This window comes from Canis lupus, chromosome 10 (genome assembly GCF_011100685.1).
Source record: "Canis lupus familiaris isolate Mischka breed German Shepherd chromosome 10, alternate assembly UU_Cfam_GSD_1.0, whole genome shotgun sequence".
In the NCBI taxonomy this organism is placed as follows: domain Eukaryota; kingdom Metazoa; phylum Chordata; class Mammalia; order Carnivora; family Canidae; genus Canis; species Canis lupus.
Genome location: NC_049231.1, coordinates 39127466 through 39151393, shown reverse-complemented (window position 1 = coordinate 39151393; position 23928 = coordinate 39127466). Strand labels below are relative to the sequence as shown.

At 43.5% G+C, this 23928-nt stretch overlaps 3 protein-coding genes and 1 long non-coding RNA gene across 7 annotated transcripts in view; 2 read left to right on the top strand and 2 right to left on the bottom strand.

Annotated features, from left to right (window-relative positions):
- Nucleotides 1–3013, bottom strand: part of TGFBRAP1 (transforming growth factor beta receptor associated protein 1) — a 62689-nt gene extending 59676 nt beyond the window's left edge. Inside the window, 1 exon segment of the mRNA XM_038550896.1 lies at nucleotides 2959–3013. The gene's annotated coding sequence lies outside the window, so the exon portion shown is untranslated.
- LOC119876748 (translation initiation factor IF-2-like) lies at nucleotides 1971–2741 on the top strand. Its single transcript, XM_038551577.1, has one exon. The coding sequence runs from the start codon at nucleotides 1971–1973 to the stop codon at nucleotides 2739–2741; it is 771 nt and encodes a 256-aa protein (XP_038407505.1).
- A 701-nt stretch (nucleotides 3014–3714) lies between the features above and the next one.
- LOC106559387 lies at nucleotides 3715–10554 on the bottom strand. 3 transcript variants are annotated; one of them, XR_005365727.1, is made up of 5 exons: nucleotides 10066–10554; nucleotides 7786–7842; nucleotides 6905–7148; nucleotides 5722–5785; nucleotides 3715–4020 (listed from the first exon to the last, which is right to left on the bottom strand). It is a non-coding gene; the product is annotated as an uncharacterized LOC106559387 (long non-coding RNA). The 3 variants fall into 3 exon arrangements; XR_005365728.1 differs by lacking the exon at nucleotides 10066–10554 and adding an exon at nucleotides 8561–9997; XR_005365729.1 differs by lacking the exon at nucleotides 5722–5785 and having other exon boundaries at nucleotides 10066–10553.
- Nucleotides 9679–21365, top strand: C10H2orf49 (chromosome 10 C2orf49 homolog). Of its 2 annotated transcripts, XM_038550895.1 has the most exons (5): nucleotides 9679–9846; nucleotides 12125–12291; nucleotides 15557–15683; nucleotides 15810–15932; nucleotides 18204–21365. In XM_038550895.1, exons 1-5 carry the CDS (start codon nucleotides 9748–9750, stop codon nucleotides 18258–18260), a joined length of 573 nt encoding a protein of 190 aa, XP_038406823.1. In that variant the 5' UTR covers nucleotides 9679–9747; the 3' UTR covers nucleotides 18261–21365. The 2 variants fall into 2 exon arrangements, with proteins under 2 accessions (XP_038406823.1, XP_038406822.1); XM_038550894.1 differs by having other exon boundaries at nucleotides 15557–15932.
- Nucleotides 21366–23928: the final 2563 nt, after the last annotated feature.

Here is a 23928-nt window from a genome sequence, read left to right as displayed (position 1 = left end):
GATATATGTTCACGTGACATAAATAGTTCTTACAGGAGAGTACCCCATGCTGGTCCCTGGGTTCTTCACTAAGTTCTCACAGCCATCTGCTTCCTGACTCAATCTTGAAAGTTGCCAGGAATCAACAGCAAATGTATTGACGTGCACCACAGACAACGTTTCTGTCTTTTGATTAGGGCACTGCCTGACAACCACTTCAGGTTATCTTTGCACTCATGTGACAGAGATAATGTGAGACTAGCTACAGCACAATAAACCTGCTCCAGTGACCCAAAAGTATATCTTATAAAAGAAGAAAAAAACACAGCTAATGTCTAACATCTACTCTGTCATCTTGATATTATCCTGGCGCATTCCTATATGTAACTATTCATAGTTGGTATCCATTTCCTTGGCGACACTCATCAAAATTATTCAAATACATGTAAATATATACGTAAGTGTATACATAATATATATTCACTACTTATACACACTACATATATATATATATACACACACACACCCTATTTGCATGTTTACGGTATACAGATGTCTATATGTGTACATATCCTAGGTATATATAAACATTTAGGTATACAGGTACAAACACACACATGTATGTACATGTTATGTCTATGCATGTATATATCACATATATCCTAGAATATTACTGTCAACAGTTATAACTAAAGGGATTTGGGAAGTGAAAGAAGAGCAGAAGAGGACCAGAGTGGGGCTTGGGTCTTAAGGGCATCTCCTTTAGAGCATCTCCTCAATACTGGACCTTCAAAGAGCTACAAAGAATTACCCAGTGCCTGCTGGAAGCTAGGCAATGGTCTTACTTTACATTCGGTATTTTTTTTGAGTCTTTGATTTCCTCAATAGCAGTTACTTGACGATCGAGAAAAGATCTTGCTTTCCAATTATCTGCAAGATTTCACAACATACTCAATGAGTGCTCCTGTTCTTTTGGGTGAAACACTCAAGCTTGTCTGGGGCAGCCCCGAATTAACTTGTTACTTCTACGTTCATTTAGTAGTTACATGTTTTTTAATAAAGAAAAACAGGTCAGGTTTGCCACAGAGGAGATGAGTTGTAGAGCCCCAGCCAAATTATTCCAGCAGTATCCAAACACCTGGCCGCCACAAATGATTAATGTATTTCTAATGAGGACTGGATTCAGACCAAGATGAAGATGCTTAACCCAGTAAGGAAAAGTTCCTCAAGTTTTCTTAAAGGATCACACATTTTTTTAATATTAGTGTGAAGGAAGAAATTATAATACTCACTTTTTTTTTCCCTTTCTCCCTGATCAGAAATGCTAGCTGCCAATCAGGCCTAGAAAATTTAGCGTTTTTAAAATTGTGAGCTCTGTGCTTTTAAAACTAGAGGAAGAAGCTCTTGGACCAAGGGCTGCTCTTCACAGTCCTGAGCAGAGGAGAAAAGGCAAGGGATCTGAGGGTGAGGGGGACTGCCACACCTCTCACACGATTTTTTTGTAAAATGTACGCTGTGATGTGTACAGCAAATTGAAACCCTGAACCCAAACAGTCTAACTGCAGAGCAAAATATTCATTAAGTTAGCAATTTCTCAGAGCATAAAACTACTGATTTTTCAGAGCTGGGATACAGCACTATATTCTCATTTACATTTATTAAAAATCTACCGAGCGCCTACTAAGTCCCAGGCCCTGCGCCAAATGCACATTTTCTTACTGGAACACGTGCATCTTTCCACTACTTTGATGGGGGAAATCGGAACGCAGAGCATCCAGTAGAAGGCCCAAGGCTCACAGTTAGGAGGCGGCAGGGGCAGGGTGTGGACCCTGAGCTCCACGCGGAGCAGCACTGTCCCCCTTAGACAGAGGAACTGGAGCCCGGGAAGGCACGTTGCGGAGAATTCCGAGGGATTCTGGTCGGTGCTCTTTCTGGTGGCACGCATCAAAGACGCCACTTCGAGGACCGCTGAATCTGCTGGGCTGGCAGAAATGCAGAGGAAGCAGCCAGCCCCGAGTTCCTTCCTATCCGACCACAGGCCCACAGGCCGGGAGCTTCCTGGGCCGGACAGAGGGAGGGCGAGGGAGCCCACCGGGAGGGGGCCCCGACAGGTCAGCCAGCGCGCCCTGCGCACGCCCTCCTCAGCGCTTCGGCCACTGCCTTCCCGCGCGGCTGGAGGCACGCAGGCGGCGGCCGGCCCTCACCTCGGATGGGCGGGCGCCTACCCACGGGCGCTCGGTCAGGGATTCGACCCGCTCCGACAGGTTCCGACCCCAGCGCCCCACGCAGGCCACTGGCAAGCAGCGGCGTGCACCCCCGTTCCCGGCAGCCAGCGGGGGGGGCGGGGGGGGTCTGAAGATCGCCCAACAGCCCGGGGCAGAAGCAACGGCAGGTGCAAACAAGCGGGGAGCACAGCGCCCGTCTTTAGAGTCGGACCCATGCAACACCCAGGAGGCGAGCGGGAGCGCCCGACTCGCACCTGCACCAGGAGGCCGCGGAAAGGAAGATTCCAGGGCCCGAAGCCGCGCTCCTCCTCCGCCCCACACCCCTGCCCTGTCCCCCAGTTCGGGGGCCACGACTCGGGCCCCACCGTGACCCGGAATCTCAACTCTGAAATCCCAGGAGCTCCAGCGACAGAACCAGTCCTGACACGGGGCGGCGGGGCTCCGGGCGCAGGGGCGGAGTCCGGGGCTCCTCCCCCCAGAAAACCGAAAGCCTCCCCCAAACCGGGGGCTGGGTCTGCCCCGCCTCGCCCGCCCTAAGCTCGCACACGCCCCGCACCCTCCGCCCCCGCTGACCCCCGCGCGGGCGCACCTGTCCCAGCCACGCGCACGTGCACACTTGCCCTCGCCAACGAGCCCCCCGCCCCCGCCGACACACCTGCCGGCCGCGCCCCGCCCCCACCCCAGGCGCCCCTCCCTCGCCGCCCCCCGCGCCCCCCGCGCCCCGCCCGGCCCCGCCACCGCCCCCCGCACTCACCCGCGCGGCGCCCGCCGCCCTCCGCCGTCCCGCGCGGCCCTGCGGCCTGGGGCCCCGCGCCGCCCGCCGCTCCCGGCCCGCCGCTCCTGGGCTGGCCCGGCCCCGCCGCCGCCGCCGCCGCCGCCGCCGCCGCCGCCGCCGCCGCCGCTTCCCGTCACGTGGGCCCGCGGAGGGCGGGAGCGGCGGGCCCCGCGCAGTCCAGCCGGGCCTGCGCCCCGCCGCCCCGGGAGCCCCCCAAGCCCCGCCTGCGCCCCGCCGCCCCGGGAGCCCCCCGAGCCCCGCCTGCGCCCCGCCTGCGCTCCCGGAGCCCCGCCTGCGCCCCGCCTGCGCCCCGGCCTCAGTTTCCTCCCCCGCCGGCCCGCCGCGGGGCCGTGTAGAGCACCTACAGCATCGCCTGCACCGCGTGGCTGCTCCCCCGCCGGCGCGCACAGCTTCAGGAGCGCACGGGCCCCGCCTGGTCTGTTCACCCCCAATTTCCAGCCCGAAATTGCGCAGTGCGCTGGGCAGTGCGGGCTCTCGGGAATCCCTGCTGGATGAATGAATGAACCAGCCAACCAGTCCGGGAAAAGCCTGACCACGCTGCCGTCTCACAAAGTGGGGCTTGCAGGGTTGACTCGCTCGTGGTGCTCACGGTGGGGCTGAAATGTCCGGTGGGGCGGCCGCCGCCCACCCCCAGGCCCACCAGCCCCAGGCCGACCGCTGGCCCAGCGAATCCGGAAAGGAATCCCCAGAGAGAGCTGTATATTTGAATGACGTGTTTATTTTAAAAGGGAGTCCTGGGTCTATCTTACCCACTCTTTTTACTAAAGCCTATCAGTACCTGTTCCTCTGTGTCACCAGCCACAGTGAAGAATCCTGGGGTACCAGAAATCCATGAACCTGTCTCTTCAATATATAGTCCAAATCCAATGTTGAGATGAAACAATTAGGAAGCTCCCTCCATCGTGGTCAGCATTCAATTATTAGCATAGAAAAGGCACATTTTCTCAATGGTTTTCCCTGACTTTAGAATCCACCAGTGACGTGACAGATGGCCTCAGCTTTCTTCTGGCCCCGCAGGGACTGTAAAACAAAGATATTATCCTGAACCAGGAGGCAAACACACTGCATTCTACTCTGTGGTCTTGTTTCAAAGGGAGGAACAAGTGACACCCCCACCACTACGACAAAGGTAAATGAAGGAAATAACCATCAAGAAGCAATCTTCTTGTGTGGCTTGTCCTTCACCCCCCCAACCAACCCCCACCCCCACCCCGTGAGTTCATGGCCACACACATGACCTACCCCCAAACAGTGCTTCAGTTCTGCCCAGTGGAACCAGCTTAACCTCTGACTGGGAACTGGTTTCCCAAAGTGTAGAGAGCTATGACTAGCAGTCGCACTTCGAGGCCTAGCTCAGTGAAAGGACTCAAGTCTAAGGAGGCCAGCAGCCAGCAGAGCCAAGGAGCAGAAAGGCACGCAAGCAAATCCAGCCCAGTCTCATTTTGCCCAGGCTCAGGGAGAACATGTGAGTGGTCATCAGCTAATCACTGACAGAGCTGGGCCTAGAATTTGTGGTCTTTCATTTTAGTGCTCTACTGTATCATCAGATGGAGAGCTGCACAAAACTGCTTGCAGAGGTGACAATCTCCTAAATGCCCAACATTGGGCTTACAGAAATGATCTCATTTGAGCCTTGCCATATCCTTATGAAGTGGACATTAGTAATGTCTCCATTTTATAGGTGAGTTGACTGAGGCAAAGAAAACTGAATGATTTGTCCCAAAATCCATGGTGGTAAGAATAGAGCAGGAATAAGAATACAGAATTCAGCACAGTGAATTTAATTGATAGAGCATTTGTGTTCTGCTTTAAACAGTCTAGAAGTAAAAAATGTATATTAACAAAAAAGAGGGGAAAGGGGTAATTCAGAAATAATTATTTCCTTTGTGAAAGGATTTACCATAGGATTCTTAAAATGGCAAGTTCCACATGTGCACACTATTCCACCTAGAAACATTTTTTTCTTCCTGGAACTTTCTGAGAAGCCTGTATCACATATGACACCATGTAAGTAACTATTCCATAAACATGCAAATATCTGCATCAGGCTAATTCTAAATTCCTCCTGTTGTTTTATTTGGTTACACTGAAGAAGAACTATCAAAGTCATGTTTTTCAAAGACATTTTTAACTTCATTTATTAATATTTAGTAAATATCCCTTGGGCCCATACTAAACATTTTAAGAGTATTTTAAAGAATGTGCAAAAGAGGAGTTCTAACAGATTAATGATGATTAGGAGTTGAATTGATACCAGTGAATCCTTTCATAGTTGCTAACTGTTCCCCAAACTCAATTTCCTCTACTTCCACCTCCTCACACTTCCTCTGGCTCCTTCCTTCCTCACTGGCTGTAAGCTCCTGAGGGCAACGAGTGTGTCTACCATGTTCTTGCTGTGTCTATCTGCATTTAGGAAGCACACAACCAATTTTGAAAATTCCTGATGCTCAATATTAATAAACCAGGTCATCTTTAAAACAGGTTTTTAATACTAAGATTCTGTTACTCTCATTTATAAACTCTCGATTATAAACAAGGATAACATATATCCTTGTTAAGACACCTTTTGAATGTTTGGATATCATTTTAGAAGGTGAAGTTAAGCAAAGAAAGGTTACATTTGTAATTTTTTAAAGCAAATTTAACTCACTATATGCCATGTTTTAAGAGCTTTCATGTGTATTAGCTGATTTAACTATATATGTACATATATTCATTTACCTGCAATCTAGATCCAGTAGCTACTCCTATGTACCAGGTACTATGGCAGAGGCTACTGGGGATCCTGAAATGAGAAAGACACAGCTCCTGCCCTCAAACAGCTTAATTTAGTGCAGTGCTTTATAAAGTATGGTCAGTAATCAACAGTATCAACATCAGCTCAGAACCTGCAAATGCAAATTCCCATGTCCCTACTCCAAACTTCCTAAATCATAAACTGTGGGGTGGGGCCCAGCAAAGTTTTTCATAAGTTCTCCATGTGACTCTAATACTCGATTTTGAGAACCCCGTGATTTAGTGGAATATGTGGAAGAAATACCGACCTACCTAATCAGACACTAAGCAAAAATAAATAAATAAATAAATAACATGCTCTAGAAGTTTGGTCATAGGAAAGCTCAGTTAGGAAGTGCCTGAGAATTTGGAAAGCTTTTTGCTCCTATTCATTCAGTGCATTATTGGTCTTATACTGTGTGCAAGGCACTGCACTGGGTGCCGAGAAACCAAAGACTAAACACTGTTTCAAGGAGCTCATGAAGGGGTGATCTATGGGATGAGTAGTTGAAGTCTCTGAATGCATCTTTATTATGATCTGATCATGAAAGGAATAAGAAAGGACAATAAAAATATCACCATTAATTACTATTGTGGTACTGAAAGTAGTTATTTGGAACTCAAAGCTGAACAGTGGTTCCAAATACAAAAATATTTGTAATAAGTATCTTAAATATCATGCTACCAATAAGAAGAATCAACACTTAAAATTTTTGGTACGTATTTCATTCGTGATTCACTCATTCAACATTTATTGTGTACTTACTAAATGTAAGCATCGTGTGTGCTACTGACCAGGTGGGAGAGTCAAAGGGAATGTACGGACCCCATCCTACAGGAACTCACAACCCTGTGAGGTAATGATGCCAGGCATGGCAGTGTTTGTTGGTACACCTCAGTTTGTTTTTGTCAACGATAGACACCAAATAAAAATGTTAAAGAATGAAACCTCATGATCTTAAAAATTGTTGGTTACTATAGAATGCTCACAGATAACAGCGTAGCAGGAATGAACTTCTGAAATGTATTAACAAAAAGACTTTTTTCTATAACTGAGAAAAAGTTATTTCTCAGTTATGAATTATTTCTTTTTCAAGCCTCCACCCAGCTGCAGTGACAATAATCTCACCAATGGAAGCCTTGTCTCTTCCCCAGGGCTGTGTTAATTGGGTCGGGGAATTTCTGAAGAGCCAAGATGGGAAGCAGGATATTCAGGTCCTAGCATCACTGGTCCCCCACAGGGGTTTGGAGATGTTCCTTGTCCACTCTGGTGTTTGGTGTTCTGTCTCATGGTTTTGGTGCTGAGAGGCCTGGTTCTTCCAATCAAGGTGACAGCCTGGCTTGAGGGTCGGGGAATGTCTGTCTTCCTTGCCCTGTGATGGGGACAGAATCTCGTGTGAGATGGCCCTTCTGTCTAGATATATTTGTTTTTGTTTTTGTTTTTTTAATTTTTTTTTTATTTATGATAGTCACACACAGAGAGAGAGAGAGAGAGAGAGAGAGAGAGAGAGAGGCAGAGACACAGGCAGAGAGAGAAGCAGGCTCCATGCACCGGGAGCCCGACGTGGGATTCGATCCCGGGTCTCCAGGATCGCGCCCTGGGCCAAAGGCAGGCGCTAAACCGCTGCACCACCCAGGGATCCCCTGTCTAGATATATTTGAAACATCACCTCAGAATTTGTTAGAAATGCAAATTCTCCCCCAATCCAACTTCCTACACCAGGACTCCGATTAAAGCCAATCACCTGACCACAAGTTCTCTGAGCCTCCACTCTCCCAGGCTCTGCCCAGGATGGAGCAGGGGCAGGCTTTACCAAACAGTCTCTCCTTTGCGGAGTATTACAATCTCATTCTACTGCCTCTTCTCTGAATCTTGATGTTTTTTTCCTGCCCCAGGGAATGCTCCGTCTAGAGATTTTTGGTTCAGAGGCAACTGGAGATATCTTAACGGATTTAGTTTTAAAGCAGAGAAGTACTTCTGGGAAATTAAGATAACTAGACAGAGCTTACCTGTCACAAAACATTTTTGCTGATAAGAAGCTTGGGGCTTTAGGTGAGGCGATTGGTCTAGAAAACCACAAGGAAAAAGATCACACAGCAAGGATGTATAATCATACTTTCAGAGTCTTCAACTCATTTTTCCCCACCCACACCACCATCCTGCCACTTGCCTCCTTTGATGACGGTCAGGAGGCTGTTACTGACTACCTGTCACTATCTCCAGGTAGTGGCAACAGAGGAGGCACTTTACAAACTCTAGTTCCAACCTCACAACACTGTAGGATGGCCCTAAAATGTCCACTTCACAACTGAGCACACTGCAGTGGGGAGACAGGACATATTTGTGCTAGGTGAGTGCTGGAGCCACCCAAAGCCTGCGCTTTCTGCACTTCTCTAGACTTAATTATAGTTGAATGCTTTCTAAAAACCAGCTACCGGTTAATAAGCATCTGCTCTGTGCCAAGCAAGTTATATAATCTGTACTCCTTTGATAATTCTTCACAGATGTTAGCACAGCATTTTTTTTCTGATAAGATTGAGGCTGAGGGACTCAAGGTCTTGTTTTGCAGCCGAACAAAATTTGAACTAAGGTCTAGTTTTCAAGCCCAGGCTTCTTCCAAGAGAACTGCTTTTGCCATTAAAACAACGTGCCTTCCGGCAAAGGAAATGAGAATACTAATTTCACTATTGTCATGAAAATGTAATCAGACTTTAGATATAAAATACTACCATCCTAATACCCTGAAGTTAATACACTTAACCCCAGATTAGAACATCCAAATACCTGCCTCAGCTAGGCTCTAAAACTCTGTTCTAGTTTGGGCAAGTCATTCCAATGTCCTTCAGGTCAGCTTCCTCGACACTAAAATGTAAGAAGTGGCCTAACTTAAGTTTCTGCCCAGCTCCGAAATTCAATTTCTAGATAAAGTATCGTCTACATAAATGATGAAGAAAAACTGCAAAAACACCTGTCCTCAGCTTTCCTTTATCTTTTTGATTTAGCATCTCACTTATTTCCCAATTTTTTTTTCAAGGTTTATCTTTTAGCATCCTCAGAGTCATTCCTGTGTCTTAAAGCAGTAATGTCCAATAAAATGACACATCATAGAAGATGCACTTAGAACACTTCCGCAAGTTTTAGATGTGCTTAATGTTTTGGGATGTTATCAGTCTTGCACAAAAGATGAAAAACAAGTAGAAGAGACTTCTTGGAGCGTAGTTGTAAGTGCAGTGAACTTGAGCGCCCGCCTTGCCACCTCCTCACTCCCTATTCTCAGCGAACGACCCTAGGTCTCGGTTTCCCTGCCTGGAAGAGGAGCACTCTCCTAACACATACGTCGCAGGGCTCTTCTGAGGAGAACCCAGTACCTGGCCCACCGTAAACGTCTAGCAAATTTATTATTATTTTCACACGTGAGCAAGTTTATTCGGAGTATTACTTCAGAGAATTCTTGAGCACCTACGATGTGCGGAGCCATGGGCTTACAAGGAATTAAGGTATCTGGCCTTACATCATCCTACTGAAAAAGGTTTAAGGGAAGTAGGTTGAAAAAGAACCAAAACGACGGCAGCCACGAGCGGCGCCATATTTAGGTCAACGGACTTCCCGGCCGCCCCGCTGCTTTCCCGCGAGACTGTTTTTAGGAATCCCTTTGGCCTCTGCCATTGGACGTCACAGGAAGCGCGCCCAACCGTGGCCCGCTCCGGGAACTTCGTTTTTCCCGTCCCTTCTTGCAAGACGTCAAACGCCAATCATTCCCTCTGCAGAAGTCCCTTCCACTTCTTTCGGCCCCGGGAGTCTCCCCTCCGCCAGATCTCTCCCAGCACCCCTGCAAGCCACCAGAGGCGGAGCGGGGCGCGCGGCGCACCCGGGATGACGTCACGTGCAAGGCCCCGAGCGTGACGTCACTTCCGGGACGCTTCCTTCGTGGAGCCTTGTGGGTAGCTGGCCGGGGTCTCCTGGCGACGACGATGGCGGGGGATGTGGGCGGTCGCAGCTGCACGGATTCGGAGCTGCTGCTGCACCCGGAGCTGCTGTCTCAGGAGTTTCTTCTCCTCACCCTGGAGCAGGTCGGGTGCGCCGGTCGGGGTGGGCCCGTTTGGGAGCGGGATCCGGACTTGAGCCGGCCCGGGTAACCCTCGGTGGGAGCGGACACGCCCGCCGCCGGCGCCCCTCCCGCCCGGTGTGTGTCTCTGACGACTCCACGCGGGCTGACCGCGTCTCCTCACACCCCGGTCCGGGAAGACACGTGTTTGGAATATCAGGAATTCCTCGGAAGGAGGACTTACCTTTTTGGGTCTTTGATGGCTCCGACGGAGGAACCGTAGGCGACCCCTGCGGCCCCCAGCGGGGGTGAGGGGGGAATCGAAGTAGAAATGAAGGGCGGTGGTCAGGGCCTGTCAGGGCTGGAATCGCCCTTTGTTCATCTCTCACCTCGTTAAAGACGAAACTCAGCCTCGGAGAAGTGAAGCGACTTATTTCAAAGGTCGCTACGTGGTGCAGGCAGGAGAACTCGGGACCCCTGGCTCTCACGGCAGCATTTCTTCTTTTCGAGCTAATGAAATATGGCCTGAGATAGTCAACAAAAAATAGGGCCAGGAAAGTGATGAATATGAGTGGTAGAGAATTGCTGAAAGTGGCTTGAAATATCACGTTTTGTTGCTTTCCTTGTTTGCCCCTCAGTACTCAGATTTCCTCAAGCCCTGCTGAGTGTATTTATTGACGGGACTTAACCTTTCAAACACGGTTCTCACGCTTTTTAGGTGCATTCCCCGCCCCCCCGCCAGGGCCTGTTAGAACACGGATTACCGGGCTCCACCCCCACAGTGTCGGATTCGGGAGGTCCGGGGTGTGTCCTAAGAGTGGACATTTTCAGCAAGTTCCTGCTGTTAGCCCGGGGCCCATAGCTTGAGCACCGCCCCTGGAGCAGTGCTGCCCAAACTAAGGTGCCGGGGAATCCTCTGGGAATGTTATCCAAGACAGTCTTCCTGGGTTTTTCCGTATCTCTGAGCGAGTAGAGGGTGAAAACTGATAACAAAGGGTGGTCAGGTATAAGAGAGAAAAGTAATATTTGTGCTTTTAAATATTGAAGAAAAAAGTAATCGGGGTAATAAGGTTATCAGAGGACACAGATTGGGCTTGTTTTGCCATTTATACTGAACACCAATGTTCCCAGGCCTTTCTGAATTGCAGATGAAGCGTGTATCCTCATTTTTCTTCCTGAATCCAAACTCTCTATCCATAACTACTCCTTTTCCTTTTGCCACATTTTCCATGATGTTGAGAGGAAATTGAAAAGTGAGGAAGAATGAGGCAGTTTAGATGGGTGGTTGGACAGTGACTGGAAGCTACTTGAAAGGACTGGTGACAACATGATGCACTGTTACCAAAACAGGCATCAGTAAGGGGACTGCAGTGTCCATCTGTAGGGCCATTTGAAATCTTGGTTGTTGACTCCAATTTAAGAAGCATTTTTAGGGAGACATGGGAAACAAAATACAGGGTGAGACCTGCAGCCCACTACTTTGATCATGAGAGTAACACACTGTGTAACTCAGCATGTAGTGATTGTTGTCGCCTTTGGTGGGGGGGCGGTGGCGGCGGCGTTGATTTCTCCAGGCAGTCTCCCATCTTCAGTTTACTTCATAGACTAAGAGATGCTACTGTAAATGGTCTCCATGCCTGGTATGCTGACTGACCTGTGGTGGACTGCAGTCCTTGTCACACTGGGATCATGTGACCATTGTCTTTTAAGATGAGGCTGAGCCTAATATTTGCAGAGCGTAACTCTATAATACTTACAGTATACTCTGTGGGTCTGCAGTATAGTAAAGTCCCTATAAGTCCCTATATGAGGGCAGCCCGGGTGGCGCAGTGGTTTAGCACTGCCGTCAGTCCAGGGCCTGATCCTGGAGACCTGGGATCAAGCCCCACGTCGGGCTCCCTGCATGGAGCCTGCTTCTCCCACTGCCTGTGTCTGTCTCTCTCTCTCTCTCTGTGTCTCTCATGAATAAATAAAATCTTAAAAAAAAAAAAAAAAGTACCTGTATGACTTAAATAACAGGCTTAAATAACAAATTCTATAATTATAGTAAATATGTAATAATTATAAAAAAAATTATAAATTATGAGTTGTGTTACATTAAATTTTATGTATTATAATCTTGTGTTATAAATTCTAAGTAAATAAGTTATACAGCTTAAATTTTATGATGGTAAATAAATTGCAAATTACATCATTATTAAACTTCATGAAGTTTGTTACTTAAGCAGAAATGTTCTACCCTGTTAGGTAGGTAGTAATTACCATGAAGAATGCTATTTTGAAATTACTTTTCTTTTCCACAGAAGAACATAGCTGTTGAAAATGACATAAGAATAAACAAAGACAATCTCACTGATCTTTATGTTCAGCACGCAATACCGTTGCCTCAGAGAGAGTTGCCAAAGAATAGATGGGGGAAAATGATGGAAAAGAAAAGAGAGCAACATGAGATGAAAAACGAGACTAGAAGGTACTTCTTAGCGGTTCTGGTTTTTATCTTACATGACTTAACAACTTCGCTTTTCTTTTTTTTTTTTTCCTCCAGGTAAACTTAGGTAAGAAACATTTGTTTACTCAATAACTATTAAGCACCAGGCACTGTGCTTATAGCATGAGTGAAACTGACAGAATTCCCTGCTCTTATTTTAATTGGGAGAAACATAATTTAAAAAATTAGGTAGAACATATGCTGTGTTACATAGTGACAAGTGCTAAGGAGAAAAGTAAAATGGAGAGAGAGTACCGTTTTAGGTACAGTGGCCAGGAGCAACCTCACTGAGAAATGACATGTCAGGAGAGAAACCTGTAGAAGGTAGAGTGCAAGCTAGCATTCGAAACAGACTACGAGAGTCTGGGTCAGGAGTGTGCCCATCATAAACTAAGAACAATAAAGAGGCCATCAAGGCTAAAGTAGAGAGAATCAAGGGGAGAGTAAAGAGCCTTATTGGAGGTAAGTAGGGGAGCTTGTTGGTTAGATCGCGTAAAGCTTTGTAAGTTATAAGAACTTTGGCTTTGCTCTGAGATAAGAAGCCATTGAAGGATTTTGAGCAGAGTGATGACACCATCTGATACGCATTTTCACAGCATCACTCTGGCTGCTGTACTGAGAAGTGATTTAAGATGTGGGGAGGGGAACAGGGAAGTCAGTCAGGAGGCTATACTGTGATCCAGGCAATGGATATGGTAACTTCATAGATGGTGACTTCGACTAAAGTCGTGAACTTCATAAGAAGTGGTTGGAGTCTTGGATGTATTTTGGAGGTAGAGCCAAGATTTGCTGAGTTGTGAGAAAAAAGTGAAGTCAAATAAGATTTTAAGGTCTTTGAATAATACAGAAATGAAGGAGCTGTGGTATTGCTTCAAGGACACTGAAATTTTTAAATTTCAAGAAGTTTTTCATAAAACCACAAGCAAATGAATTTCCTTTTTAAAGGAAGGTTACAGGGCAGCCCGGGTGGCTCAGCGGTTTAGTGCTGCCTTCAGCCCAGGGCATGATCCTGGAGACCCGGGATCGAGTCCCGCGTCAGGCTCCCTGTATGGAGCCTGCTTCTCCCTCTGCCTGTGTCTCTGCCTCTCTCTCTCTCTCTCTCTCTGTGTGTCTCTCAGAAATAAATAAATAAGATCTTAAAAAAAAAAATACAAAAAAAAAAAAATAAAAGAAGGTTACACTTCTTTGATAGTGATAGTTTAATGAAGACAAAGTGAGTTATTTCTTTTCCTATATCTATTTTATCACAAGTGGGTGCTATGGATTAATTACTGAATTCATTTTTAGAGCTTTCTCTTTGTAAGGTACTATCATCGTCAGTGATTGTGGGAGAAGGTGGAATGAGGGCTGAGGGTGAAGGAGAATGCTAGCTCTGAGTTGATGAGGGGTGTTAATCTCTAGTTACAAAGAGTCATTATTGATAGAGTATTCTCCAAGTATGAAAACAGTTGAAGAATATAACATGCGTGCTCTTAGTTTTTTGGAAAAGGAATAGTCTTTCTTTTGATCAGGGACACATTCAATTCAGGTTGAGTTTCATTTTAGCTTGATGGTTATATGTTGGTACAGGCTACATATTAGTGTTAGCTTTTATAAATCTATAGATTAGGCCAAATATATCTTCAATTTACTTTTGTTGAGTCATTTTTTTTTTTTTGGAAAAGATTTATGTGTTTATTTTAGAGAGCATGAGTAAGCGGGAGGAGGAGAGGGAGAGAGAGGGAGAGAATCCTGAAGCAGACCCTGTGCTGAGTGCAGAGCCCAGAGCCCACTATAGGGCTCTGTCCCAGGATCCTGAGATCATGACCTGAGCCGAAATCATGAGTTGTCTGCTTAACGAGCTGTGCCACCCAGGCACCTCTTATTTTTGTTGATTCTTAATAAGAAAGTATTTTCTTCTTGATCTGCGCATTCAGGCATATTGTCCTAAGCAAAGCTTTCAATACTGTTACTTCAAATGATGATCCCTTTAAGTCCCTCAATATCCTTTTGGAAGGGATTGTGACTTTGTAAAAAAAAAAAAAGTCACAAATTTGACTCTTGAATCAGAACATTAAAGCTGGAAGGATCTAAGAGATCCAGGTATTGTTGAATTGCTTATTTTTCTGTGGAGGAAATGAGCTCCAGAGAAATGTTGTGATGTTCCCCAGGTCACACAGAGCTAGGTCCAGATCAACAGTGCAGTGCTTCTCAAACTTCAGCATGCCTCTGGGATCTTCAGTTGAACTCTCACAAGCTGATGAGCCCTGTTTTCTCTGATGAGCCCTCTGTTTCCATTCTGCAGCAGCAGTGGATATGCAGGAAACTTATTTTGAGTTCTCTATGTAGGAACACAAACAGATGATGATCATCAGTGACCTAAGAATTAGTGAATTTAGCCAATCACCTAGAATCTGGTTAAAATTCAGATTCAGATCAGTACAGGTTAAGGCCCCAGATTCTGCATTTCTTAACAGGCTCGCAAGGTGATGCTTATGCTGTTGGTCCATCCACCACACTTTGAGTAGCAAGGCGGAAGTGTTCTTCCTAATAACTAGCTGCTCAAATTCTTTTACATGTTTAATTAAAAGGTTTTTTTTCCCCATAAATTTGTTATTTCACTTGAGATATAGTGGATAATGGACAAATGAATGCTTTTATTACTTAATCTTTATCATTCAGAGTGGAAATTAGGTTTTCAGAAGCTAAACATCAAGATTTGCCAAATTTTAAAATCAAAATTACACAAATATTATAGTTATAATTTAGAAAGCGTCTTGGCTTTAGAAACCTTTGATTAATAGAATGTTCTCACTGTTTGTAGACAGCTACTGAGGTACTCTTGCTGTAATTTTATAGTTCATTATTCTTTTTAAATAATAATTATTACATAGTCAAGATAATCTTATCAATTAGGTGGGGTAGGGTGATTTTTAAAACTGAATTTTTTTTTTTTTTTTTTTTTAATCACCAGGGAATCTTCTTTAAGTTCTAGGGTTAAGTGGTTGATGTTTTAAAAATACCTGTATCTTGTGTGTACATTACAGCTAACTTATGTTTCTTGTCAATAAATATTGTAAACTTTCAAGCATTAGAAAATTGATCATTTCATTTAGGGTGATAATAGAAAACTTCATTCCCAGGGGTCCTACTTAAAATAGATTAGTCTTACCGATAAATATTTTTGGTCGTTGTTTTAGCTTTGAGTTCCTGCAAAGGTTTGCCATTGCAGATGGTATTTTTCAAGAATATGTCTCTTTGATTTCAGGACTAGCACTGTAGATGGGTTAAGGAAAAGACCTCTTATTGTGTTTGATGGAAGTTCAACAAGTACAAGCATCAAAGTGAGAAAGACAGAGAATGGAGATAATGATCGACTCAGGCCTCCTCCTCAGGCAAGCTTTACCAGTAATGCCTTTCGAAAATTGTCAAATTCCTCTTCAAATGTTTCACCCCTAATTCTGTCTTCCAATTTGCCTATGAACAATAAAATGGAACACAATAATAATGACACTAAACAGAACCATGACTTAACGCATAGGAAAAGTCCTTTGGGTCCTGTGAAGTCCCCACCTTTGTCCCCTGTTGGAGCTACTCCCGTGAAGTTAAAGCGAGCTGCCCCTAAAGAAGAAGCTGAGGCTGTGGTAAGTGTGGGGTGGCTTCTGTGCTAGTAAGAGCGGGATGAAGGTTCTAAGCGCGTGGGCCTCCTGTAGCCAGGGTGGGCGGGGCGGGCTGGGCAAGCCAGGCCATAGGCAGTTCTTGAACTCTGAAATGGTCTGACTTACATGTCCTTTCTCATGTTGACTCCTGAAATCCTAAAATCCATGAAGATAAGCTAATCAAGTCTACTCAACTTATTTCTGTTTAAAATGTATAAAGCACGTCTCTTAGGCACTTTTCCTAGATTTTTCTCATTTCAATCCTTTAACCATTTTGGAACTAAAAGAGAAATATATTCCTTTATTAGTAGAGCTCAAAATGTTAAGTGATTTGTCCAAGGTCACATATTAAGTAGCATTTGAGAGCTTGTCGTTCAGTGTGTCTGTTTTGCACTTACCTTAAAACCACACTACAGTGTTCAGGATTTATAGTGCCCCCCCTCCCCCTTTTCCTCAAATGTACCTATCCTTAGAGGGATATAGGAAGTTTAGGGGAATCTACTGTGTTGGTCTGTATTTTAATTAAGCATTTGGATGCTTCGATTTCATATACTGGCAAATTTGGTACAGATTGGTAATGTATTATTTTAGAGTTTAATTTATGAGATGGTATACACACACACTTGATTCTTCCCTAGGCTCCTCAGAAAATTATTTCTAAACATCCAGCAGCTTTACAGGCTTTATTTCTTGTCTTAGTCTATTTAGACTGCTATAACAAAAAAATAATACTGACTAGATGACTTACACAACAGACATGTATTTCTCACAGTTTTGGAGGCTGGGAAGTCCAGAATCAAGGTGCTGGCAGGTTCAGTGTCCGATGAGGGCCCACTTCCTGGTTCATAGTTGGCTGTTTTCCACTGTTTTTTTCATGTAGCAGAAGGGCAAGTAAGCTGTCTGAGGTCTCTTTTAAGGGCCCACTCATGAGAGTGCCTCCTTTGTGTCTTAAGCACCTGCCAAAGGCCCTTCCCCTTAATTCTAGAATACATGTTGGGAATTAGGTTTCAACATAAGAATTTTGAGGGCACCTACACATTCAGACACACACATTTGTCTTTATTATGCTCTTTGAATTGTGTGTCAAAGGGGTGAAAACTCAGAGTAGGTCAAACATTCTAAAATAGTAGTAGAAAGAAGATAACTAGTGTAAATATGACCAGCTGTTCTTACATTAGTTCATCGCTTCAGCCATCCTGTGACATAGCACAGTTCTTTTTCTTGTTGAATAGATGAGGAAATAGAAGTTCATTTTAAATTTTTTGAAAATTTTATTTATTCATTTATTTGTTTGTTTATTAGGTGCATGCACGCGCACACGTGTATGTTTGTATGAAAGAGTGAGCACAAGGGTGGGGGGAAAAGGGAGAGGGAGAAGCAGACTCCCCGCTGAGCAGGGAGCCCCATGTGGAGTTTGATCCCAGGACTCCGAGATCATGACCTGAGCCGAAGGCAGACACTCTACCAACTGAGCCACCCAGGCTCCCTAGAAGCTCAGTTTAAACGAACTTGTCCAGGGTTCAAGAGTTAGTAAGTGGACAGGCTGCAGAATATAGGCCTGTTTGACCTCAGTGCATGAACTTCTAAAGACACCGAGCTGCCTACTTATTTCAGTTACTTTTGTGGGAAAAACAGATAAGAATGAGAAGGACAGAAAAAAAAAAGTAGGAAAAAGAACTTAGACCTCAAATAATATAATAAAGAGTCTCGAGGATCTTTTTTTCTTAAAACACATCTTTCTACTCAGAAAAAATTTACTCTTTCAGAGATGTGATTTTATTTTATCTCTAAATTTACTAGTATTAAGATCTTGGACTGTGAGATTTTGAGGAAGGCAGTGGAGTAGGCAGGGAGGAAGCAAGTCTGGAGCTGTCAGTGGTTTTCAATTCTGAATACATTTTAGGATTACCTGGAAGAGCTTCCACAGAACCCAGACAGAAGTCAGAGCCTCATCCCTGCTACCTTCTGTGGATTCTGACTTAATTGGTTCTGGGATAAGGCCCAGGTCTGGGCGTGTTTGTAAGTACTGTGGGTGATTCTAATATGCAAAGGTTTGAGAACCACAGCTGAAAAAAAATGGGTGGCAAGGGAGACTTGCTTTTTTTCCTTAATCTCCTAATGATCTTCTCCCACCAGATGGCAGCAGTGATTTACCATTTGTATATTAGTAGTAAACTGGTGGTTTTAAGTGCTCATTTCAAGCTATCCTCTGGCATTTCTGCAGATTTAAACTGATTTCTATTCATGTCTTTTCAGAATAACCTGAAGCCTCCAGAAGCAAAGAGGAAGATACAGCATGTTACATGGCCCTGAAGGAAAGTTTCCAAAAATGTAAATATAACTAACTGTAGTTTTTCAAGCAAGTTCACATATATTGACAGTATTTACAGAGATCCTGATTATTGTGGAATTTTCTTAAGAGGTTTAAAATTAGGTTGAAAAAGTCTTCCTTTCCCATTCCTTTTTTTTTTTTCCTTTTTAAAATTTTTGCCTTTTGTGCCCTGATTAGGAAAGAATTTCTTTTTAAACAGATGGCTTAGTGTAAGTCATTTATATTGATCCTAGTCAGTCATTAGCTGCAAGTCTGATATAAAGCATCTGATGAATTTTAGGAATTATTTTCATTACTCTGTTTCAGTGTTTGGGGAAATTTGAGATTTTGTTTAAATTCAAAATATTTTAGAAGTTCACAATTTTTATTTCGTTTCCGTAGCAAAAGAATTTAACAGTTTATCCCAGTATTTTAGTAAATACTGCCAAACTCCTCCTCAAGGTTCACCAAGAAAAGCATATTTGTAGTGCTGCCAATAAACTATTCAGAATATACAGATGAAATTGCTGTTCTTAAGTGCTTACATTACTCTTTCCCATAAACATCAAAAGAGAACTCAGTGCTTGCTGCTGCTCCTTCCCTTGAAGTCATAACAGAATTGGTCTGTTAGGAGTTGACTGGTTAGTCTCAGAGCTGGTCCACCCTTTAGATGTCTTTGTCATGCAGCAGTCCTCACTATTATCATGAGCAGTCTGTGATCTCTGGGAGCTCAGGTGTCACTCCTTCTTGGGAGCTTCATCCTTTCAAAAAGATCTTAAAAGAAACTTTTAAGATCTTCAGGTGACATAGTCCTATTCGAGGTGGTACCTGATGGCAGAAGGTTTAGAGAATGGCGGGGCGGGGGATGAAATTCCAGCATTTCAGAGAGTCCAGGAGGGATAGTGCTGAGGCTGGAAGCTTAATATGACCTGGTGTAAACAGAAGAGAAGATGGTAAAGCCAGAAGTCACCACAAAGTGACAGCGTAGGAGGCGAGTACCAGCCGGATGGGGCTCCCTGCTGGGCTAACGGGCAACTTCCCACAGGGCTGTCACACGCACATTATCCACTGAGGTTTTGTGTTCGTGTTAAAGCAGTGTTACCATCCCAATTGTACAATGGAAATCCGTGGGAACATAGGGTATACCTTATACCCATGCATTCCTCTGTCCACTTTTTTGCCTTGTATTTCTAAGCAAGTACAGAGGATAGATACTTCATACTTTTCTCCTTATATGACTGATCTTCAAATTGGGGGTTCGCCTTTTCATTAACTTTTTACAGCAGTCTCATTCTTCTTTTGGTTTGTTAAAGCAAGTATTTTAGTTCAGCTATTAAATAGCCTTAGAAAAAATTCATTCAGCCTGGCAGGTAAGTACTGTACTAAAACTAGAACCCTACAGTTTCTAGCCATTCTGCCTTTATCCAAACTATAAATCTGTACAGATAAGACAAAATTGAATACAGTATGTGTTGCATAAGCTATTGACGTTATGGCAAAAGTAGTGAATACATAGTTATCTGCAGGGCTGATACCTGTAATACTGTTGAAGGACAGCTGTCACCTTCTACATTACTGTATGTTAGAGGAGATTTTCAAAGTACAGATTTTAGGGTAGAATGACAAATTATATTTGATAATTCAGTTGTCCCTTCTGCTTACACCTGCATTTCTCTCTTAGTTAGGAGAGAGTTAGCCATTTGACAGTTTTAAGTCAATGGAAACTTTCTAGTTACTCAATAAAATTAATTTTTAATTTGTATATTTAACTTACAGAGTAGGTTGGTAATAACAGCTGAACTGTGTAACATTGTTGCTTCAAATTGAAGTTTATATTATGAACATTCAGAATCAATGCTCATATAGAAGCATATTATTGAGCTATTTTGAGTTTGAAATGTGGAGAAGTGCTAAACCATGTACTGTGTATTACATAATAGCAACATCTTAGAGCACTGTGCCTTCTCAAGGTGTATAGATATAGCTTGTCTTGAAATGTCTTCCTCCAAGCAGTGAAGCCTACCGAATGATGGGAATCTGAAGCACGTGTCGGGAATCTTAGGTTTTGAAGGGTTGCTTTGGTGTGCTTTAAAGTTTAGGACTTGATTTGAATGGCAAACAACTTTGGAATACCCTTGACTCACTTACATGGGTTAATATTGTTTCTATTGATTTCATATTCCAACAGAGCCACCCTTTTTTTTTTTATTATTGGGGTAGGCAAATGAATGGTTTGAGTCAGTGACTGGCTTTCGAGGTGTAGTTACAGGCACTTTACCACTTCCTGTCATTGGCAGGTGGTCCTGTCGTTTTCTTCCCCTTCTTCTTTGTCCCGTTTTCCTTTTTCTTACTCTCCTTTCCCATGTTTTAACTCTTTGCTTCCATTTTCCATCCTCCTTTCTGCAGACCCTAAGCGTCAGGCTTAGGTTTGCATCTCATAATGCTTGGCCCTATGCATTCATTGAGGAGTGAAGATAGGATGACCCCCAGTCCTGTATTTGAGGGATCATAGACTGCTGCGTGAATTCTGGAAATCTCAAGCCCCTGCAGCACCAAGGGCCCTAAATTGCTTCCCAGTGGCTGTAAAGGCAGTACAGTTTACCAAAATAGCTTTATTAATCTAGACAGCTACCAGGCACTTTGGAAAGTTGTTCACCTACTACTATGAGGCCATAATATTTTTGCTAGTATTGAAATTCTTCAGAATTGTAATTATTATTTGAAATAATATTTTGGTTGACTTAAGTTTTGAGAGAGGATTCTAAAACTGGTGTAGAGACTCATTGAATAGCAATGACCTTTTTAAAAACTTACATTAAGTAAAACTGCCAGTAGTTTAAATCATATGTATGTAAGAGCTTCCTCTATTTACTACTGTGCCACTTCAGTAATTTTTAGAGGCTACAAAATGGTCAAAATGTTTTTAAGTGTGCTCTTTTATTAAAATGCTTGTGCAGGTTTTGTAATTCAGTACAGAAAGTTTAACCTTGTAATGTACATTTTTGTATGTAAAAGGTCTTTTAAGTAGCTTTATCCTTATTTAATAAATGGAATAAAATTACTGAGTAGGTCTGTCATTCATAAAAAAATAAAGTGGAAAAACATTCTGTAATGACTTGATCTCATTTTATTTGAACAAACTATATGGTGGGAAAGTGTTATGCTTTATAGTAAAACCTTCTGTACCAGGATTGATTGGGATCAGGCTTGATGCCAGTTGTCCGGCCACATCTCAGGGTGCCCTTTTGAAGTGGTGGTGGGCCAGAGTGGCCCAGTATTTGGGATATCCTGATGCCACAGGGACTGCCACGCTGACTGCCACTATGCTTTGATGCATGGAAACAAGTCCCTCAAACTTTATCCTGAGTAAGCTTTCTTATAAACTGGAACAAACCAGAGGTTCAGTTAAAGGATTATTTATTCATGTCTGAGGTGGTCTTTAAAAAGTAAACTTCTAAACTGGTATGTTAATTTTGGAGACTGAAACTCTAACCGTTGGAAACACTTCAGGTTACTTTCTACCTTGAATTAAAAAAAAAAACAAAATGGGGATACCTGGGTCCAACCACCATTGTGGTTTCTTCTGAGCACTTCCTTACTTTCTACACTTCCAGCAGTTGAGCGCCTGCCTTCGGCTCGGGCGTGATCCCAGGTCTGGGGATTGAGCCCCTTATCATGCTCCTTGCAAAGAGCTTGCTTCTCCTTCTGCCTATGTCCCTGCCTCTCTCTGTGTGTGTTTCTCAGGGGTAAATGAATAAAATCTTAAAAAAAAAAAAAGGCCATTTGGACAGAAGAGACAAAATTTATTTTCGTTGACATTGTTTTTACTAAAGTGCTTTTTACTGAAGTGCTTTGCTCTTGTTCTTTCTTTCTTTCTTTTTTTTTTTTTTTTTTTTAAGATTTGCTCTAATTTATTCATGAAAGACACAGAGAGAGAGAGAGGAAGAGACACAGGCAGAGGGAGAAGCAGGCTCCATGCAGGGAGCCCTTGTGGGACTTGATCCCAGGTCTCCAGGATCACACCCAGGGCCGAAGGCAGTGCTAAACCACTGAGCCACCAGGGTTGCCCTGCTCTTCAGTTCTTAAACCTAGTTGTCTATCCTATTGTGGCAGAAAAAATAAAGATGTGAGTCAATTACGTTTCTGCTCAATGAAATAATGGATAATTGTAATGACAGAAAATCAAACCGAGAAATGAAAATGAGAGATGGGGAATGGAGGTTGAAGAGCTACCTTAAATGTAATAGTGGTTAGGAACGGCCTCTGTGAAAAGAAGATTTTTAAGGGGAGACAGTTTCGGAAAGCTTTCAGGAAAAGCATCTTACATATGGTAGATGTTAAATGTCTACATATTCTTCGTTGCTCCTTCCATCAGAGATGGAGTCTCTTTCCCACTGCTTGAATATGGACTGGCCTTGTAATTTGCTTTCATCAAATGCTCTCTGGGACCGCTGCTGCAGCCACCTGAAAAAGCCTGCTAGAAAACCATCCAGCAAGCAGCTCTAACCTCCATATGGGACTTAGCCCCCCATTCCCATTCCAGCTGCCAGCACACCACAGCTCCATGAGTGTCCCCAGTGAGACCAGCCTAAATAACTGACTCAGGGAATCCTCACTGAACAGAATAGGAATTGCATTAAGCCACATTAAGTGTTGGGGATGGTTTGCTACCCAGCATTATCTAACATACCAGACAAGAGCAGAGTGAAAGCCCTGACGCTTAAGAGGATTTTTAGACCAGAAAAAAACGTACAGCTCCGATCAGTGAATAGAGCAGGGAAGTGTATATTAAATGAGGCCAAAGCAGGTAGGCAGCAGCCCAGATTATGTAGGATCTTACCTGGGCCATGGTAAGGACTTTTGATTTGATTCTGTAACCAGTTGGAAGCTGTTAACTATGTTCAGACTTAACCAAGCATTTAGTTTAACCAAAAAACAAATAAGACTAGCTAAGTAATATAGAATAGCTCTGAACTATTCTTCTTCTGATAAAATTATCCAAGTTTTTTTGTTTTTCAGTTTAACTAAAATATTTATATTTCTTTGACTAACAAATATTAGGAGACTAAAATACCAATCATGGCAAAAGATACTTTTCATAAAATAACATGAAAATATTTTCATATAATATTCAAAATAATAACTAAAAATACCACATCTGGTTAAACTTTGTTGTATCCTATATAATTTTTAAAAATAAACTAAAAAAATAGACGATTTATTTTACGGAAGATAGTATAGAGAGTTCTCATATACCACACACTGGGTTTCCCCCATTACTGATACACACTGGTATGGTATGTTCATGGAAGTGAATCATACTGGCACATTTTTGTCGGCTAAGTCCATAACTTTACTCATATTTGCTAAGTTTTTACGTAATGTTGCTTTTCCTATCCCATGATGCCATCTAGGACACCACCTTATATTTTAGTACTCTGGACTCCTCTTGGCTGTGACAGTTTCCCAGACTCCCCTTGAATTTTTGATGACCTTAGCAGTTCTGAGGCATACTGGTTAGATATCTCGAATCTAGGCATGCTGGTTAGATATCAGTTTGAATATGACTTATGTTTTTCTAATGATCAGACTGGGGTTATGGATTTTGGAGAGAACCTCACAGAGGTGAAAGTGCAACTTTCATCCCATATGAAGCGTATATACTGTCAA

Coding starts and splice junctions, on each gene's coding strand:
- LOC119876748 (XM_038551577.1), top strand. CDS start 1,971: ATGCAGAGGAAGCAGCCAGCCCCGAGTTCCTTCCTATCCGACCACAGG.
- C10H2orf49 (XM_038550894.1), top strand. CDS start 9,748: ATGGCGGGGGATGTGGGCGGTCGCAGCTGCACGGATTCGGAGCTGCTG. Junction 9,847..12,124: donor TTCTCCTCACCCTGGAGCAG/GTCGGGTGCGCC, acceptor TCTTTTCCACAG/AAGAACATAGCTGTTGAAAA. Junction 15,933..18,203: donor AAGAAGAAGCTGAGGCTGTG/GTAAGTGTGGGG, acceptor ATGTCTTTTCAG/AATAACCTGAAGCCTCCAGA.